Source organism: Notamacropus eugenii, chromosome 1, assembly GCF_028372415.1.
Source record: "Notamacropus eugenii isolate mMacEug1 chromosome 1, mMacEug1.pri_v2, whole genome shotgun sequence".
Taxonomy (NCBI): domain Eukaryota; kingdom Metazoa; phylum Chordata; class Mammalia; order Diprotodontia; family Macropodidae; genus Notamacropus; species Notamacropus eugenii.
Genome location: NC_092872.1, coordinates 78,720,416 through 78,740,689, shown reverse-complemented (window position 1 = coordinate 78,740,689; position 20,274 = coordinate 78,720,416). Strand labels below are relative to the sequence as shown.

At 37.2% G+C, this 20,274-nt stretch overlaps 1 protein-coding gene across 6 annotated transcripts in view; it reads right to left on the bottom strand.

Moving 5' to 3' along the window:
* Nucleotides 1–20,274, bottom strand: part of UNC13B (unc-13 homolog B) — a 344,899-nt gene that overhangs the window by 133,213 nt on the left and 191,412 nt on the right. For 2 of the 6 annotated variants that reach the window (XM_072606660.1, XM_072606666.1), the window contains 2 exons: nucleotides 13,178–13,412; nucleotides 142–192 (listed from right to left, as the gene is read on the bottom strand). In XM_072606660.1, the coding sequence (XP_072462761.1) occupies nucleotides 142–192; nucleotides 13,178–13,412 (286 nt within the window). Of the gene's footprint in view, nucleotides 1–141; nucleotides 193–13,177; nucleotides 13,413–17,956; nucleotides 18,143–20,274 lie in introns of those variants that run through there. The other 4 variants (XM_072606704.1, XM_072606674.1, XM_072606693.1 and 1 more) reach the window with 3 other exon arrangements.

Here is a 20,274-nt window from a genome sequence, read left to right as displayed (position 1 = left end):
GCAAGTTTATAATATTGGAGCTAATTATTTCAAACAGACCTATGCTACATTCATTGGTTTTTACCCAATTAACCCAATAGTTATATGGCTATAAAAGACAAGTTCAAGTTTAAAGAAACACCAATATGATTGCCCACTTGCCTAAGTAAGTCTTCAGAGTCCATATAGCCAGGGATATGACCTAAAGCATGACTTTAAAAAGAAAGGAAAGGAAAGGAAAAAGGAAAAGAAAAAAAAAATTAAAACAACGAAAATAATCATTGCTTGTCAGCATGTACCAGACTTTATCAAACGTGTTACACTATCAGAACCAAAACAAAAACTATTGTCAAAATGTCATAATCTGACAAACTAATATTAATAAACTCCTGTTCTTTGTGAAATCTAACTAAATTACAGAAGGCTGCATATCAATAGCTGGAGTCATATTAGAAATTAGATATCACTATGTCACTCCACAACAGCCAAATAAACTGCAAGTACAAATGGCTTTTAAGCTGTCAACTGACGTCTAAACTACTTCTCAAACTTACAGACTGTTTGCTTCCCAGGAAGCATATCTACTTATTATACTCAACAAAAGAACTGACACCTACTGGTGATAGAGTCTACAATCTATTGTCTCTAAAGTAAACAGAAACAAGAGTAAAGAGGAATGTTATTAGTCACTAAGCTCTTCAAGTGTTTGTACTGTAAATCAAAATAAAAGGAAGGAAAGTTGGCTACATGAAGCAAGTTAATTCAGGAAATCCAAAAAAGGCGTCCTTCACATATCACATCATGTGGAATTGATGTTTGACCAAGGGTAGAAAGGTTTGAAATCTATATATGCTCCTCCTGGCCTCTCAGATCACTATTCAGTGAATGAAACAATTTAGCTATTTAAAAATAATTACTGAGTCTAATTGTAGAATCAAGCATATTAACAAAAATTTACTAATCAGGAATCACAGGAGAAAGCCCAGATGATTTACCACAAATTTTGTTCTAGAGAATATCTGTAAAGAAATAGTATTTAGTATTTTCAAGTACCTACATCAATCCAAACTAGTCACAATGATGCCAAGCAGTTCACTGCACTATTTTATATATAGTGCATACATAAAAACATTTGGCGATTTGAGTTTTTATTAGCTAACATTTTTAATGAAGAGACAGTCATACCTTTAATTTTGCACAAGTCACTATGTTTCAAAAGTACTTGGATGTACTCAAAAAAGAAGTTCATTCTGGAAAATATTTTAAAGGTTTCCCAGAAATTTGTGATAGATATTCATCCTTAGCATGTACGAAAAAAATGAATTGTACAACTCCATCCCCCAGTGTAAAAAATGATAATTACAAGGACCCAAATGAATAGGCTTAATTTTAAAGCAAAAAAAAAAAATCACATTTGGAGATAGCATTAATTGCATTTCCACATATTAAAGAAAGACTGCAGAGCTTAGAATCAGAAGAGACATATTAATTCCTGGTTCTGCCAAGTACTATCTCTGGGATCGTGAGTCAGTAGCTGGACCTTTTTAGGACTTAAAATGTCCTCATCTGTAAAACTGAGGTTTAACTACATAATTGTGTAATGACTAAATAAGTTGTGGCATATGAATGGGATAGAGTGTTCTGTAAAACATAAGGAAACAGATCATTTCAAAAAGCCAGAAAATTTATAGAAGAAAAAATTTATTTGAACAGAGTAAAGTAAGCAGAATAGGAGGAATAATTTATGTTAGGACATTAATACCAAAAAAATGAACCATTTTGAAGACTTTTATAAACTGAAAAAGCATGAAATGAGTAGAACTAGAACAATTTATACAATAATTGCAACATTGTAAAGGCAAACAAGTTTGAAAGCCATAAGAACTATGTTTAATACAACAACCATTCATGATTCCAGAGAACTAATGAAGACACATGCTATTTATAACAGAGATGCAATGGATTGAGAGTGAAGAATTAGCCATACACTTTAGTTTACAGTCACCGAGAGACCTTTTTCGTTTGACTCTGCTTATTGTCATAAGCAATTTTCTTGTTTTTTTTAATGGAGTAAGAGTGAGAGGAAATACATTTGTTAGTTTAAAGAAAATTGAAAGGTAGGAGGTGAAAAGTTGCATGCATTTTCAGATGAGGTCACTGCACTACTAGTTTTATTTAACTTTAGTTTTATTTTCTTACAAGAGACCTGTCACAGAGTGGGAGTAATCTGTTATTTTTTCCTTGTATTTAAATGTTTGTAATGTAAAAACAAGACATCAGTAAGACATATGAGGTCCTGGGGGAGATACCACTTTTAGATAAGACAGTCCCTGTTCTCACAGAATTTGTCAACTAGTAGGGACATAGGACAGACATAGATTATTATAATATACAATATTACATGCTAAGTTTGTTTCATAATTTTAAAAACAAAGTACCACATGAGGTCCTATGGGAAAATTAGTTATTGACTAGGTATGATCAAGGAAGGCCTCATGGAGGAGGTAGAAAGTAAATTGAGCTTTAAAGGATGGATAGGGAACTCAAGAGGTTATCAGGACAATTCAGAAATGAAGAATAACATGAACAAAAGTTATACAGGGAGGAGAAATCAGGGAATGTGAGGGAGACAAGGAGTAGACCAATTTGGCTAGAGCATGAAATGAAAGGGAGTTATATAAGAGAGGGATGGAAAGTTAGGTTAGTGCCAAATTGTGGAGAGCCTTGAATGTCAGGCAAATGAGTCTGATCTTAATTCAATAAGGAATAGGAGACCAATGAAAGTTTTTAAGCAGTGGAGAAACATATGTAAGGAAGATTATTCTAACAGCAGCAGGAAGGACAGTTTGGAGGGAGGAAGAGAGGCGGTAAATTTGTATTCCAGTTGTCCTGACAGATGGTAACAGAGGATATAACCCGTAGGAAAGTGGAGGGAGGAGAAACATGAGATAATGTTGCAAGAGATATTATTGGGGTAAAATTGATAGAACTTGGTAAGAAAATGCAGATGAAAACGAGGAAAAAGAAAGAGTAAAAGGCAATCCCAAACTTTCTAATACAGAAGACAATGTGAATGCAAGTAGCATAGGCAGAAAGAGTAAAATCAGAAAGAATAAGATTAAGTATAAAGGTAAAAACCTCAGTTCGAGACATATAAATAGTCTGAGGTGACAGGGGAATTTTCATGTGAAAGCTTGCGCAGCTAGTTGGAAATGTGAATCTAAACCAAGAAAGACAGATCCAGTCTGGAGATATAAATTTGGGGGTTCCCTGCATAAAGGCAGTATTTGAATCCTTGAGAATGAATGAAATTGCAAAGAGAGTCTAACAAGAGAATAAAAGAGGCCATTGGAAAACAACCGGGTTAAAGGACAAGAAGAAGATGAAGACCAAGAGAAGTGGTTAGAGGTAGAACAAGGAGACAGTAGTGTCTTCAAAACCAAGAAAAGAAAAAAAAAGTCAATTAGAAGTCGCTGATCAACAGCGTCAAAAGTTGTACAGGAGTCAAGGAGAATGAAGAATGAGAATACGCCACTGGTAGTTAAGTTGGGTTTGTACAGATCCATCAGCTCTCATTTGGTACCCCTTGTGATCAAAGGCACATGTTTGTAAGTCACCTGGAGAGAGTTAGAGAGACAGTCTATGGCCACGTAACAAAACAAAATTAACTAGGTCAAGAGGACATCAAACCTATGACCTTGACCTTAGTAGCTCTCACACACTGAGCTAACCAGCAATAGTATATATAAATTATTATGAAAAATTACAGTAAAAGACCCATTTAAATCTTCTTTACTGGTCATCCACTCTCATTGTGTAATATTAGCAATCTCTTTAAAACAAAATTAACAAAATACGGGATGTCACAGATCACAAAATTAGCCATCCCTCCAGTTTTTGTGGTGCCAATTATATATCTGACAAGTATATCATCTCAGGCACTTATGAAGATGAACAAGGACACATCACAGGAGCTCTCTACTGCAGCACTCCCTACAAACTGATATTGACCTATTAATGATTATACTTTAGGTACTGTCATTTAATCAGTTCCAAATCTACCTAACTTAGACTATCATTGAGCCCAAACTCTCGTCCAGGGAGCTAAGTGGCATCATGGATAGATCACTGAACTTAAAGTTAGGAAGACCGAAATTCAAATCCAGCCTTGGTTACTTACTAACTGTGCGACTATGGGCAAAGTCACTTAATGTCCGTCCTCATCTATAAAATAAAAGGCAATAAGAAGAGGCCCTACCTCACAAGATCAAATGAGAAAACATTAGTAAAGTGTTTGGCAAACCATAAAGCTCTATCATTGTTGCTTTTCTTATCCATTTTACCCATCAGCATTGTATGAGAGTTTTTCGTCAAATGTTTTGCTGAAATCTATCTCTGAATCCAGATCCTGGTGGGCATTCCATTAGATATAACTTACTTTGCTTATGCCTAGAATTAAGACCAATGAATAGGGGTTAGGCAGGCAGATTTCTGCTCAAGGTAAGGATGAATTTCCTACAATTACAGTTGTATACACATGAAATGAAATGCTATACGAGGTGAAGAGTTATCTGTGACAGGAAGTTTTGAAAACAAATAGGTTGAATACCTGCCTGGGATGTTATAGAGTGAGAGAAATTATTATTTTATTATTATATTAATAAAAAATTATTAAATCAGAATCCAGATTTTTCTCCTTTCATTTCATTGTTTAAGGCCCAGACCTTATAAAAGGTCAGTCAGTCTCTGAAAGACATAGTCGATTCATAGGACTGCTCTAACTTTCCTTCCAGAAAGAGTTCTTCAATTTTGACCATACTTCTGTTTAGAGTATGAACAGAATCCAATCTAGGCATTTCTTGCCTTGAGGAAATGAACTCCATCTTTATAATCCTCCATTAGAATTTAAGGTAACCAAGCTCAAGGAGAAAGCCAACCAGAGTGGTCTGAATGGAGATGGATTTCAGATTGCTGGAGGGCACTGAGTCTCAAGATCAAATCACATTCTCAGCAGGAAAAACTGAAGACTTCTATCTCACCTCCTCATTAAATGTCAGCCTATAAGGATTGATTTTCATTTGTCAGGGGCATTCCCTTTTCTAAAAGTACATTAAAGCTTTCAACCTCTCCATGGTTTGTCTTGGGTTTTCCAAGAGAAACCAATGACCATCAGTATAGTTAAGCTAGCCTAACTAATAAATTGATTATAAATTACTCAGAAACTCTGTCTGTCAGGTTTTTCATGTATCACAAGAAGCTATTAATGTGTCAGGCATGAGACTGCAGCAGGTGATCTGTGGAATCCCTCTTAACTCTAAAGTTCTATGGTGTGATGAAATATGCATATTTAAGTTTCAATAATCGTTAACATATACTTAATAAAGGTCTACTACATGCCAGACACCAGGCTAAGTGTTAAGTGACCAGGTTTCTTTTATTTTATACCATTCCCTATGTCAGTTATGTTTTCAACTGTGTTACCTGTGACTAAAGATAAGGTTTCTCCATAAGCACTAAAGAAATTCATATAGCTTGATCCTCTCTGTGGGGAATCAGTAGAAATTGTGTTGTTTGAAAATGTCATAGTTAGGTAATATGAATTGAAAGTCATCAAATGGGTCATTTTTCTAGCAGATTCTTATTATCAGTAGTCCATAGAGCCAAGGAGCCACAGCTAGTTGTTTTTCCCCCATCTCCTTTGGAGGTGTTGCTGCCAGGTTTTGGCAAAGTCCTTCATTCCTTTTTAGAATCTTTCAAGGAGCCCTGTCTTTCTTACTTGCCCTCTCTAGTTCCGGGTGTACATACAAAAAGTCAGGAACAACACGGTCCAGTTCCGGACTTCCTTTGTCCTCTCTGGTTATGCATGCTTGCTTCTGAAAACCACTTGCTACAACTTTGGTCCTGCAGGTTTTCTTTTTCCCCGGGTCAGTTTAAGACAGGCTTAACTGCTTTGACTTTCTAGTACTGCTCCTTATACACTTGCACTTTAGGACCAATAATAATATGCTGACATAGTTAGCCTTGTCTGTTTCAGTTTTCCTACTTGAAAACATTTGATCATGACTCCCTTCTGTACTTGGAATGTACCTTGTTCTCCACTATCACCACTTACTTCCACATTTTGAAAGCTTATTGATCCTTCAATGCCCTTCTCAAATGTAACCTTTTTTATGAAATTTTCCATTCCCCTCACTTGAAATAAATTTTCCTCTTGAATGCTCAGAGGACTTTAAAAATATTTTCCTATGTACTTATCAGATGCCATTTTGTATTAGAGTTATTTGTATATGAGTCTTATCTGCCTTAATAAACTGAAATTTCCATGAGGCTAGAGACTGTGTACTTATTCATGATAACATCACTACCAATAGATGTTCGTTAGTTATTGGACAAGCAAGCTTAGAAGACAGAGGCTTGAAGAAAACAGTTCTTTTAGTTGCTGGCAAATACTAGGAATCTGTCCACGTCTGCTGAATTCTCATGTCTCCTGGAACTTCATTTGGTAAAGTGGTGAATTCATTCGATCTGTCCCAGTCTCAGAACTTCTCACCTATGACTCCCTTCCCCTTGTATTATGTCCTGATTTTGTAGCAAACTAACTTAGTATTCTCATTAATAAGGGAGTTGAACTAGATCATAAGATTACAGATTTAAGGGGCAGAACCAAGATGGCAGAGTAAAGGCAGGGACTTGCCTAAGCTTTCCTCCAAAACCCTCCCAATACTTTTTTTTTAAATTACTCTAAACAAATTCTAGAGCAGAAGAATCCAAAAAGAGAGTGAAACAAACTTCTAGCCCAAGACAACTTACAAAGTCAGCATGAAAGCTCTGTTGCACCAAGCTGAGAGAAGAGTGCAGTCCAGCGCAAGCTACACCAGCACAGACTGGACCCTGGTGAGCCCAGAGCAGGCGTCTGGGTGATTGAATTGCTAGCAGCTGTGGTGGTTTTCAGAATTCTTGACCCACATACTCCAGGGAGACCTTAGAAAGTCAGCAGGAAGGGTCTGTCATGCCTAGGAGTGGAGCACAGTCCAGCACAGGCTCTGCCAGCATAGCCTGGCCCCAGCTGTCCAGATGCAGGCCTTGGGAGTGACTGAATCAGTAGCCACAACAGCAGTGGCTGCTTCTAGGGCTCCCTTCCCACAGATAGTAAGGGGGTCAAACAACTGGTCAGAAGGAGATTATAGGAGTGTCTATGCTAGCACTGAGGAAGGACTCTGTTGCATTGCCCACGCTCGGATCCAGGTCCCAGTCCTGGGTGGCAGTTCCCAGGGCAAGGAAAAGCACTAGCATAGCAGAGTTTGTGGCAACAGTGGAGGGAGGACTCTCCTCACAGTTTTAGGGTAGAAAAGATTGCTTGTGGTCACTCATAGACCAGAGCTTAGGCAAGGAAAGTAGAAAACACCTCTTCTTAGATCATACCACCTTTCCAGCACTGAAAACTTACAGTTTACTAGAAGCATCTCTAAAAACAGCTGCACAAAACCCCTGAGGCTTGGAGAGTGCACCCTCCACCCTGGAATAGAACCCTACTTTAACATAGAGTTAAAAGTCCTGTAATAGGCTAGGGAAATGAGCAAACAATGGAAAAAAACTCTGACTACAGAAGGAAGGAAAATCAAAATACGCAATCATAAGAAGATTGCAAAGCAAAGCTCCTATATCCAAAGCCTCCAAGAAAAATATGAATTACTTTCAGGCCAAGGAAGAGTTCAAAAAGGATTTTGAAAATCAAGTAAGAGAGGTAGAGGAAAACTTGGGAAGAGAAATGAGAGTGATGCAAGAAAATCATGAGAAAATAGTCAACAGCTTGGTATAGGAGACACAAAAAAATACTGAAGAAAATAACACCTTAAGAACACAGACTAGGACAAATGGCAAAAGAAGTTAAAAAAAAAAAAGTCAACAAGGAGAACAACAGCTTAAAAAACAGAACTGGCCAAATAGAGGAGGTCCAAAAGTTCACAGAAAAAAATAATACCTTCAAAGTTAGAATGGAACAAATGGAAGATAATGACTTCATGAGAAAATAAGCAATAAAACAAAGCCAAAAGAAAGAATAGAAAACAATGTAAAATATCTCATTGGGAAAACAACTAATCTGGAAAATAGATCCAGGAGAGATAATTTTAAAAATTACTGGACTACCTGAAAGACATGGTCAAAAAAAAAAAAAGCCTAGACATCATCTTTCAAGAAATTATCAGGATAACTGCCCTGATATTCTAGAACCAGAGGGTAAAATAGAAACTGACAGAACATACCAATTACTTCTCAAAAGAGATCCCAAAATAAAACTGCCAGGAATATTATAGCCAAATTCCAGAGTTTCTAGGTCAAGGAGAAAGTATTGCAAGTAGTCAGAAAGAAATGACTCAAGTAATGTGGAGTCACAGTCAGAATAACAAAAGATTTAGCAGCTTCTACATTAAAGGATCAGAGGGCTTGGAATAGGTTATTCTGGAGAACAAAGGAGAAAGGATTATAACCAACAATCACCTACCCAGCAAAACTGAGTAAAATCCTTCAGGGGGAAAATGGACATTCAATAAGAGAGAGAGGACTTTCAAGCACCCTTGATGAAAAGACCAGAGCTGAACAGAAAATTTGACTTTCAAATACAAGACTCAGGAGAATCATAAAAAGGAAAGGGAAATCATAAGGAATTAATAAGGTCAAACTGTTTATATTTCTACATGAGAAGATGATATTTGTAATTCAAAAGACCTTTATTAAGGTAGTTAGAAGGAGTGTATATAGACAGGGCACAGGTGTTACTTGAAAATGAAGGGATGATATCTAAAAAATAAATTAAGGGGTGAGAGAGGAATGTACTGGGAGGAAAAAGAAAGAGGCAGAATGGGGTAAATTATCTCAAATAAAAGAGGCAAGAAAAATCTTTTATAGTGGAGGGGAAGAGGAGGAAGGTGAGGAGAAGTGAACCTTACTCTCAGAATTGGCTCATAGAGAGAATAAGATATACAAGCAATGAGGTATGGAAATCTATCTTACCCTACAGGAAAGCAGAAGGGGAGAGGGAGGGAAGATTGGGGGAAGGGGTAGTCAGAAGCAAAACACTTTTGAGGAGGGACAGGGTGAAAGGAGAGAATAGCATAAACTGAGGTAGAGGGAATAGGATGGAGGGAAAAAGTTAGCAATAATAACTGTGAAAAAAATTTGAAGCAAGTTCTCTCATAAAGGGCCTCATTTCTCTAACATATTTATATGTTATATGTTGATAGCATATATATATATTTCATAATATATATTAGTGTCTATATATGCATATTGTTAGATATATTTATATGTTAGAGATGCTATAAATTTTATATTATGTCATAAAGTTATAGAATTAAGATAAATGATCTTTTATTGATAAATTGATATCAACTGATATTAATTATATAAATTGATATCAATTTGTCAATATAAATTGATATCAATTGATAAATGATCAAAAGATATAATCAATTTTCAGATGAAGTAATTAAAGCTATCTAGAGTGGTACAAAAAAATATCCTAACTCACTATTGATTGGAGAAATGCAAATTAAAACAATTCTGAGGTACTATATCTCATACCTATTGGTTTGACTAACAGGACAGAATGACAAATGTTGGAGGGGGATATGAGAAAAATGAGACATTAATGTACTGTTGGCAGAATTGCGAACTAATTCAAGCACTCTACGGAACCATTTGGAACTATGCCCAAAGGCCTATAAAACCATGCATATATATACTCTTTGATCTAGCAACACCACTACTAGGTCTATATCTCAAAAGAGATTTTTAAAAAAGGAAAAGGACTTAATATGTATAAAAATAGTTACAGTAGCTCTTTTCTGGGGGTAAAGAATTAGAAATTGAGCGGATGCCCACCAATTAGGGAATGACTTAACAGGCTGTGGTATACAATTATGATGGAATGCTTTAAGATGTAGTACTCTAAGAAATGATGAACAGGATGTTCTCAGAAAAACCTGGAAAAACTTGCATGAGCTGATACAAAGTGAAATGTACAGGGTACAAAGTAATAGCAATATTTCTATAAAATGACCAGCTGTGAATGACTTAGCTGTTCTCAGCAATACAATGATCCATGACAACTCTGAAGGACTTAGGATGAAAAATGCTATCCATCCCCAGAGAAAGAACTGATGGTGCCTGAATACAGATTGAAGCATACTTTTCTTTATTGTTCTTGACAGCTTTTTTGGTCTATGTTTTATTTTACAACATGACTATTATGGATATGTTTTGCATGACTGTACATGTAAAACCTATATGGAATTGCTTGCCTTCTCATTGAGGTGGGTGGCTTAACCTGGAAGGAAGGAAGGGTGAGGATTTGGAACTCAAAGTTTTTTAAACAAATGTTAAAAATCGTTTTTACATGAAACTTGGGAAAAAATTAAATACTAAATAAATGTAAAAAAAAATAGCTTCATCTAAAAAAAAAAGATAAGATTCTAAATCCCTCATTTTACAGATGAACTATGGCCTTGAGGAACTAAGTGATAGAGGAAGGATTTGAACCTGGGTCTGACCTTCTCTTTCCATTAGATGATTTTCAAGGTCCCTTAATTAGTTGATGAGTCTGGTTCATTTCTTCCTTGGTATAATCTATCCACAGTTCATTCTACATTAATACGGACCCATTCTTACTCTTATTTTCAAAAAACTGACATTTGTAACTCAAAGATAGCAGGTAGCATGTGGCTTTAGCCAGTACCATACCCAGAGTGACTATTTAATAATTGTTTGGTGAAAATAAATTAATGACTAACTTGGGTCAAAGGCTTTGATTATCTTACTCTCCAAATTATGATCATTGGATTATTAAACTAACAGCAATCTTGTATACTGAATCAATTAAAAATAATTAATCAGGGTATTTTATAATAGAGTGTTGCTATTTTCCATAATTCTTAAATCTATTTAAGAATTCAAAAAGCAGGCAATTGTTATTCATGAAAGTTACCTGACAATATTGATATAGAGTAATGCAAAAAATGAGGTTCTTCAGCTCTCAACTCCTGCCAGCATGATGCTCTATTTCCTGACTCTGGTCATTTTCACTGGCTGTCTCTAATGTCTGGAATGTTCCCCCTCATCCTCTCAGCAACCTGTATTCCTTTGGCTCCTTTCAAGACTCAGGTCAAGTTCCACCTTCTTCAAGAAGCATTTCTATGCATCTCTCACCCACAATTGCTAGTGCCTCCCCTCTCATCACAATGTGTGTGTGCGTTTTGGATTGCGAACACTTTCAGAACAGAGACTGTTTTTGCCTTTGTGTCCTCAGGGCTTAGCACAGTGTCTGGCATATAACAGACACTTTAAGATGTTTGTTGATTGATGGTGTGATTTACTCTAAAATTATATAGGAAATTTTCAACTAAGTTTTTTAAAGTATTCAATTTTAATCACTGAATATTAAGGGAACTTTTACAGCAAAATAAGGAGGACTGTTCCCTAGATGTCCACTCCACAAAGATTCTTCTCTTCTCTGAACTCCTACAGTCCTGATAGGAAATACCACAGAATTTAAGACTTCCTTGCTCTCTAATTGTTTAATGTGTCTTAGTCTTTTATCCCCAATTAATTCCTGATTAGGACCTTCAGGAGAGGGTTGTCTTACACTTTTAGTGATTCTTAGCCTGCACCTAGTAGAGTGCTGAGGATCCAGGGGTGTTCAGTAGACTCTTATTGACTGAATGATTTCCCTTACCTGGAACTGGAAAGGCTGTGGTGCCAAGTTTCTGTTCTTCTAGGAGAACAGAAACTGAAGGTTACAGAAATGAATTTCAAAATGTCTCTGCCTCCCAAGTAAGAGAAGCTCAGCAAATGAAAGGACATTATGACTCAAGCTTAAACTAGAATATCTGTCATCCTTCATAAGCTTAGTTATAATCTCAGTGGAAGAAATTCCAGTGAATGTGTATCTCATCAGCATTGGAAGGAGGAGAGACAGGAACTAAAATGAACTACCAAGAACAATTAAAACTTTTAGAAACCAAGTGACCAACTAATGAAACCAAATGACTAATTGATTTAACCAATCATTCAATAATCATTTCTTCCAGGAGTTCACACTACAATGGGGGAAACAGCATATACATATTTACATGTATGTACAAGATACAGTTTAAAAGAGGCTAACTCTAGGGAGACGCCTTTTTGTGGCTCCTTATGATTCGATTACAAAGAAACAGAATTTAGTTCTAAGATAGTCATGTGAAGAAAGTTCCTTGGAAAGATCCTTAAAGAGAATATTAAACCAGGTTAGCCTAAATGATCGATTCTCTTAGAAACAGATGCCCATTGTTCCACTGATGACAGTGTGGCAAGATGAACAACAGGATAAGATCATTAGATAGAAGCTTTTATTTTAGAAACAGAAGAGATTAGCTCAATTAGATTGTTTGTAAACAAAGAGACTTCCAAGTAATGCTGCTGAATCTAGTACAGTAAATTTACCCACATGCAGGCTCTTCCATACCACTGCAGGCCAATCCCCACCCTCATGGTATGGTGAACTGGCCTAAGTTTGGGGCATTTTTTTTTCAGTAAGTTCCCAGGGAAAGATTTTGATGAAAAGGAATAGGTCCAGACACTCTATACAAAGCACCCTTGGGTGACCTTGGGAGGTCACATTTCTGTATTTTCAACTGAATTTTCAGTTATAACTCCCAGATTCCTCCCATCAAGGGACTATTTAGATGAAGTTATTGCAGAGAAATAGGATCACAAATGGAGAAGTTCTCTAGTCAAACCCCCTCATTTTACAGATGAATTAATTGAGGCCCAGGAAAGTTAACTGATTTGTCCAAAATAATATGGGTAGCAAATATCAGAAGTAGAATTAATTTTTGTTTTTATTCAGTCATGTTTGACTCTTCGTGACCCCAGGGACCACACTCTTTATGGGGTTTTCCTTATAGTAGATTAAGGCAAACAGAAGTTAAGTGAGTTACCCAGGGTTACACAGCTAGTACATATCCAAAGCCAGATCTGAACTCAAATCTTCCTGACTCCAGGCCCAGCACTCTAGTCACTTTGCTACCTAGCTGCCTCTGGTGGGAAGTACTTCAACCTCCAGAGGTAGTGATTTTTTTTTTCTACTTTACTACAGAAAGAAAGATAGATGCAGACAGACACGCACATGCACACATACAATTTCACCCACAGTACCCACCTGAGAGCCCTCCGCTCTGGGTAATCAAAATCATAGCTCTGAACGGAGTCATTGCAGGAGTCCCGAGAGCTACCCTGAAGAAGCAGCTGCTGTTGCAACTGGGCTGGCACGGAGAATTGGTGAACAGAGGCATTGGGTTGGGAAGTAGTATGATATGGAGGAGGAATGCTGTTGCTGGTCTCACTGCGGTAGTCACTGTCTCGATCATCCACAGCACTGTCAGCGTCCTCAAAAGCTGAGGAATAATTGCAATTAGTTCACAATACTTAGTCCTCAGGCTTTAGTCCTTCAAGGCCTCCTTGTTCTCAAATCATTGAATTGTAAGCCTGAGCCATGAGACTACATGTGGCCACATGGTGAGCTCAGATACCACTTCATCCACAACAAAAACTCTTCTGTGGCTCCATCCTTTGTTCCTATTCAAATTACTCCCTAATTATCAAACATGTCTAGTTACAGATCTGTTCTGGAACTCAGTTTCCTCATCCATACAGTGAAGGAGCCAGAGTAGATGCTCTATGATTCCTTTCAACTCAAAATCATAGGACCTTATATGAACAACCTCAAAGTCATACTTTTCTTAAATGAAAGAACCAAGATTCCAATCTACATTATCTGACTTCCAGTTTAATGTTCTTTCCAATAAACTGTGTATACTCTCCATTTAAAACAAGAAAAGTTTGTGGGGACAAGAGGTAGTAAGGGGTGGTCCTTCCTACCTTGGTGCATCCTTTTCTTGGTATAGAGGAAGACAGAATTTTCTGGTTTGACATTTTCACAAATTAAATGTCATGGTCTGGACAATGGGCATTTTTGTCTATTTAGTTGTCTCTCTCCTCTCCCATAAGAATTTTTGGGTAATCTCTTTTTAGCAATCATGGATCCCCCATTACAGACACCTGATCATAAATCAGCATATCATTTGCAAAGTGGAGCACTGGGAGGATTTAATCATCTACAGGAGCTCTTAACAATTTTTGTGTTATTAGCCCCCTTCCCAGAATATTTGTTACCTATATTTATAACTAAAAGAAATGTTTAATTTCAGTTAGAAATTAGTAAAAAGATATAACTTTTCCATCCCACTTCACAGATCTCCTGAAATCCATCCACAGACCTGTGGATCCCAGACACGGTTACTGAACAATCCCTAATGTATAGGGAATCCCTTTTCACTTTGGACTTTGGTAAGACAACATCCACTTCAGTGGCGACCACTTTACTCTGCATACATTCAACCTGTTTTATGCTTCACTTGGCATTAATATTCAGATAGTTGTTAAAAAGTTGGTTGTTGGTGTTGTCAAAGAATCTTGAATGATCTTGACATATATGTGTATATATATACATATATATGAGACTCTTAGGAGGAAAAAAATTAACATTTTGATTTTTCTCTACCAAGAGTAATGCCCCCTTTTTGGTTTTTAATAATTGATAAATGATAAAGAGAAAAGGAGCCTTTATTCTCTGTCTTTAGTTCAACTGTGAAGCTGTAAAGATGTAAATCTGCTACAGAAAATATTTGCAAAAATGTGCCTATTTCCTCTTCAGAACTCCATCAAGGCTGCCATTAATACATGCAAAGATCTCATTCATTTTTGTAAAAATCTTTTGAGAATTTAGCCATATAGAGTGGCAATCACTGTCATCTTGATCATTTTTGGGGAGAAATAATAAAATCTTGTTTTCCCCAATTTCTATTGTTAGGACCACAGTACATGGACTCAATTTAATACGTATTTATTGCATACCTACCAGGTGCAAATTTGAAATATCTACCCAAATATTCACACGGACTATCTGTGCCCAACCTGTGGTAGAGCATCCCGAGCTCGTATTGGTCTGATCAGCCACAACTGGACACACTGAAACTTCACTTTATCGTGGTGATGTTATTTTGGTCCTCTTTGAAGATGAAGGACAACAACCATACCATGTGCAAGGCACTGTGTTCAGCAATGCTCAAGCATCACAAATGGACAATGAATTGTGTTTAGAATTAAATTAGAAGAAGAAAAGAATAGATAAAACTAGACTTGAGACATACAAAAATTCTTCTGGAAATAATATGTGGCTGTGAATCTTGGAATAATATAATCTCTGAAAAATAAAGGATGTGAGTGACCCAGAAGACAATGGAATAATGCATGAAGGTTGCAATTAGTTTGTAATGTTTCCAAAAATGATCCACATGCAAGAAGTGGCATAAGGAATATTATCAAGAAAATGTATGACTGTAAAAGAAGAGATGGGCTGGTCATCAGCCCAAGTATTGCTCTAGTACCTATAAAACACAAAGAGACCTAAAGAAAGATTTCCAATACATCAGTATGAAGAAGAGGAGGAGGATGATAGCATTTACACAGCACTTACATACTTACAAAGCAGTACATAAATGTTATCTCATCTTGTCCTCACAACTGTCCTTAGCGATAGGTGCTATTATTGTGCCCCTCTTACAGATGAGAAAACTAAGGTAGACAAAAGTTAAGTGACTTGTCCAGGGACACACAGCTAATAAATGTCTGAAGATGAATTTTCACTCAGGTGTTTTAAATGTATATATTGAATAATTCTATCAAAGTAAATATCTGGCAGAAACCAAAGAATGGTGAGGGCTCCTGAAGGTACCGTAATCCAAACTAAGCCCTAAGAATTCAGAACAATCAGTTTAAAATTCAGGGAACGGAAATCTTATTGTCTTTCCCGGTCTTTCTTTCTTTTAGTGCCTTTCATTGGAGATTATCTATGATTTATTTTATCTTGTCTGTACGTAGATATTTGCATGTTATCTCCCCCACTAGACTATGATCTCTTGAGAGCTGGATCTGTCTTTCGTGGGTTTGCTTGAGTTTGTTTTGTTTTATTTTTTTGGTATTAGCACCATGCCTGGAATGCAGTTAACACATAATATTTATTGCCTGAATCTGACTTGTCTAGCTTCAGAAATGTTTCCTCAAACTCTAAACTCAGCTCAGAAAGAATCATCCTTTTGCTGTATTCTGAGGGAGAGAGCAGTACTGGGCTGAAATCAGGGAGAAGTGGGAAAAAAATGTAAATTAAATCATTCAATATGATGTTGAAAACATGGCCAAGTTTACTTGACAACAAAGATTACTATTCAACTGAATTTTCTCTGCCTCTCACTTCATGGGGTGAAATTAAAATTAACAGCCTTTGTAAATGTGTCAGCTAAAATGCACAACAGTCAGACTTAGTCCTGTGCAAAAATAAAGGCTGATTATACTGTGTTTTTAAGGCAGCTCAACATAGAAGCTCTTTGTTGTCACTCTTAAAAAAGGAAGCCATTTCTGACACTACCTTTGACATCTGCTACTCATCTGTCTAAGAGAAGTGGTCCCAGGCAATTAGTTCTTCTTTGGCAAGTTACTAGTTAGGAACTAGAGAAAAGGACAGGGCAGACGCAGCACAAAACAAGAAGAAATGCCCACAAAAAGGGCAGACAAACCACAAAACAAAAAGGAATGCCCACAAGACCCATGTTGACCACCACCAGGATAACCACAGCCACAGTATTAGCTGAAAATTACCATCAGATCTAAACAGAGCCTGAAAAGCTGCAAGGCAAGTTTGCATGACTCATCCCCACGGGACTATCTGACATGGAAGAATAACCGTGTGAAATTCTTCTGTCAATCACCTAATGGGATTAATTCTGACAAGCTGGGCCGGGATCAAAATAAGGGCAGTCACAGGTTTTTAAATAGAGATTTGGTTTCAATGATATCTCCAGCCACACATTCTTCCCACATGCAACGTTAACTTGTAGATGGAGAATGCTTTATTGATGCAGGACACTCATAAAAGCCTATTGTTTTACATTGTTTTCACTCACTGAAAACATAGATCTAGCTTTGAAGTCTCAAGGTTAACTCTCAGTTTCTTCCAAAGGCAATCAGGTCTATCTGCCTGCCCTCAGAGTAAAGGTATCACACAGACTCCTGCTCCTTACTATACCATTAGGAAATTCTTACTTAATAGCCATCTGTTGAGCAAACCAACAGCATCATTGCAACAAAATAAATAGGATTTCAAAAGATTGAAAAACATTTTAAATTGTCACTCAATACTACTCATGATAAAAAGTTACAGAGCTTTTATAGTTTACAAAGTACTTCATCACTGATTATTTCATGGGATTGATACCTGACATAGAACTTATAGATGGTAGAGGTGGGGCTCAGTGATCATTTACTGAGATGTCATGTCATTTGTGGGAATTAACTCTTCCCATTTCAAAAACTGAGTATTAAAATTCTGGTGGAATATATCAAATTAACGTTTGGCTTCTTAGAGGGATTTAAAATTTAAAAATGTTTTTTTATCTTGCTCACAAATGCCCTTATATCAGAAAATTTAGGAGGACAGCCTTTCAGGTCTTGGTTGGGAATCCCTCTTACAGCTTTAATTGTCCCTGTATATACAATAGCATACAATATATGCAAAGCATACAATACATACCATTATCCACCAATGTCTTTAGTTAGCATGATGCACAGTGAAGAGATTAGTATTCGGAAGCTACATGGAAGATCACAGATTTAGAGTTGGGACAGACTTTTAAAATCATCTCGTTGAACTAAATTCTTTTAATGAGGAAACCAAGGCCCAGGGAGATTAAATGATTGTCCAAGGCCTCCCAAATGGCAGTACCAAGATTTGGCCCTAGCTCTTTTGACACTAAATCCAGCACACTTTGCACTGTACCCTAAAGACCCTTTTAGATGTCCACACTGTAAAAAAAAGTGTCAATACCTGGGATCTGAATTTCCAATCTTGAAGAAATCAGCAAAGACTTGACTAAAACTATACCCACAATCTGTTCAAAGGCACAAGAGATGTTGAAAGTTATTCTTGTTCTCCAGGGGAAAAAGCTACCATGTGAGAAGGTCACTGTGACTAGTCTGGGACAATATTCTAGTGGTGCATGGCACTGGAGACTGAGTAAGTCACCTCAGTCACAGGATATCTTCCACAAGGCAGACAATGTATTTATGTGTACATAACTAAAACATGCCTTGTTCAAAGGGCTATGGGATAATATAAGGGCTTATTAGATTGTTCTGCTCTCCAATTTGCAAAGCCTTCCTATGAGCTTCATTAAAGAATGAAAAGAGGCTTACCAAAATCTCAGGGAAGAAATCGTTCAAGACAGAAAGGCTCTCTCTCAAGAACTTTACATTGTTAATACTTACTAGCTGAAACAAGACAGCCTCTTCAGGCACATACAGTACAACAAAGACTTAAAATAGCAGGTAGCCAGAACTCAAAGGCATCTAAATTTGGAAACCTGTACTTTTACCTGGTCAACAAAAGCTGTTCAAGAAACTTGACATGCATTAGCAAGGAAAGAGAGACCTTGGCCATGGTTATTTTATCCCCTGATGTGTTTGTTGGTTTGAAATGCACCCCCCAAGTCCCCTCTTCCCCCAAAAAATCAGGGAATAAAATCAGTTTCTCTTTCTATGAGCTTAGTGCCCATGTAAAGGGAAAGGATGCAGAAAAGAGGGATTTCTCTCAGTTCTGGACTCTTCAAGCATACAGACAGCTCAATAGCTTCTCTGTGGGGAAGAAAAGTAGGGTTGATACAACAGAGACACAAATACACACTTTGGCATGAGGGAGTATTAGAACATGTATAAGATGACAGTTAAGAGAATCTTTAGGGGAAAAGGCCTGGGGCGGGGGGGGGGGGCGGGGGTCGGGGAGGATGGCAAATAAGCCCCATCTGCTCCAGGAAGCAGGGTTAAGAAGGAGCAAAAAAAAAACAAATTCAGAGACAAATTCAGCAGTGAGAATTAAGATCCTCAGTAGGAGTGCTGGGCTCAAGACAAGTGACCCATGTACTAACTCAGTTTCTTCTTCCACCACTGCTCAGTATTTGTTCCCTTGACAATCTGGAAGGATTGCCCAATATTCCCAAGGAAGCTTAGAATATGGTTTAAACAAAAGAGGTAAAGGCTAATTTCTCAGAAGCAAAGTTGGAAGCAAATAGAAAGGAAAAGAGGGAAGGAGAAGACAAGGAATAGGAAAGCAGGAAGAGTGGAAAGGAGAGGAAGAGGGGAAAAGAAAAGAGCTAATGGATCTACCTACATCTTCTTCTCTCATCCTAAATGCCTCCAAAGATCATGCTTTTGGCATCATTCTTCTGGGACCAATTGAATAATGGCTTCATACCAAAGGAAGAACTGGATGGGGAAATTTCACAACCACCCAATTTGCTTAAGAGATTTGTTCCTGTTCAGAAAGGATACTGCTTCCCCTCCTGTAAGTTAGCTGAAAGAACTATTTATACTGAAAAAAGACTGTGGGACCGTAGAACAGTCCCAACCAAAACTGGGATCTGTCATCTAACTGGAAGGCAAAGGCTTCGGTCTACAAATGACCAGTCTAGGGACATAAAAGAACCCCACCAGACTGAGAAAATTCACTTGTTCACTTATTCATCCACACAACAAATATTTACTTAACACGTAATGCATGCAAAGCAGTGTGCCTAGCATTGTGGAGCTGTACAAAAGCATATCAGACATGGTACTGGTCCTTAAGGTATTTATAAGCTAGTAAAGGAGATAACACATGGCTCCAAGTGATTACAATGTGATAAACCCAGCAGATAATGGGTATTTGTTGAACTCAATTGAATAAATACATGCACAAAATGACACAGGAGTCTACACATTCACCTGGGAAAGGTCAGAAAAGTCTTTATGGTCACATTTGAGTTGGGCCTGCAGGAGAATAAGAAGATAAGAGGGAGAGAGAGGTCATTGCACATGGCAGGAAAACATGGCATAAGAAAAGGCAGAGAGATGGGAAAGCATAGGCTATATTGGAAATAATGAGTAACCATTACTCAAATAAATTTTCCTTGAATGTTCAATTTCTTTTTCCATGATTATATTTTAAAACTTTCAGTCACCCAAAAGCAGAGTAAAACTGACTACAGTGACGGTGACAAATGTTTTGGGTTAGAATCAAACAAAATTTTTTTAAAAGATTCATTTAGAGCCCAGAACTCATCTTTCTGACCACATTCTGTTAGATTGCTTTAATGGACCGAACTTAACCAG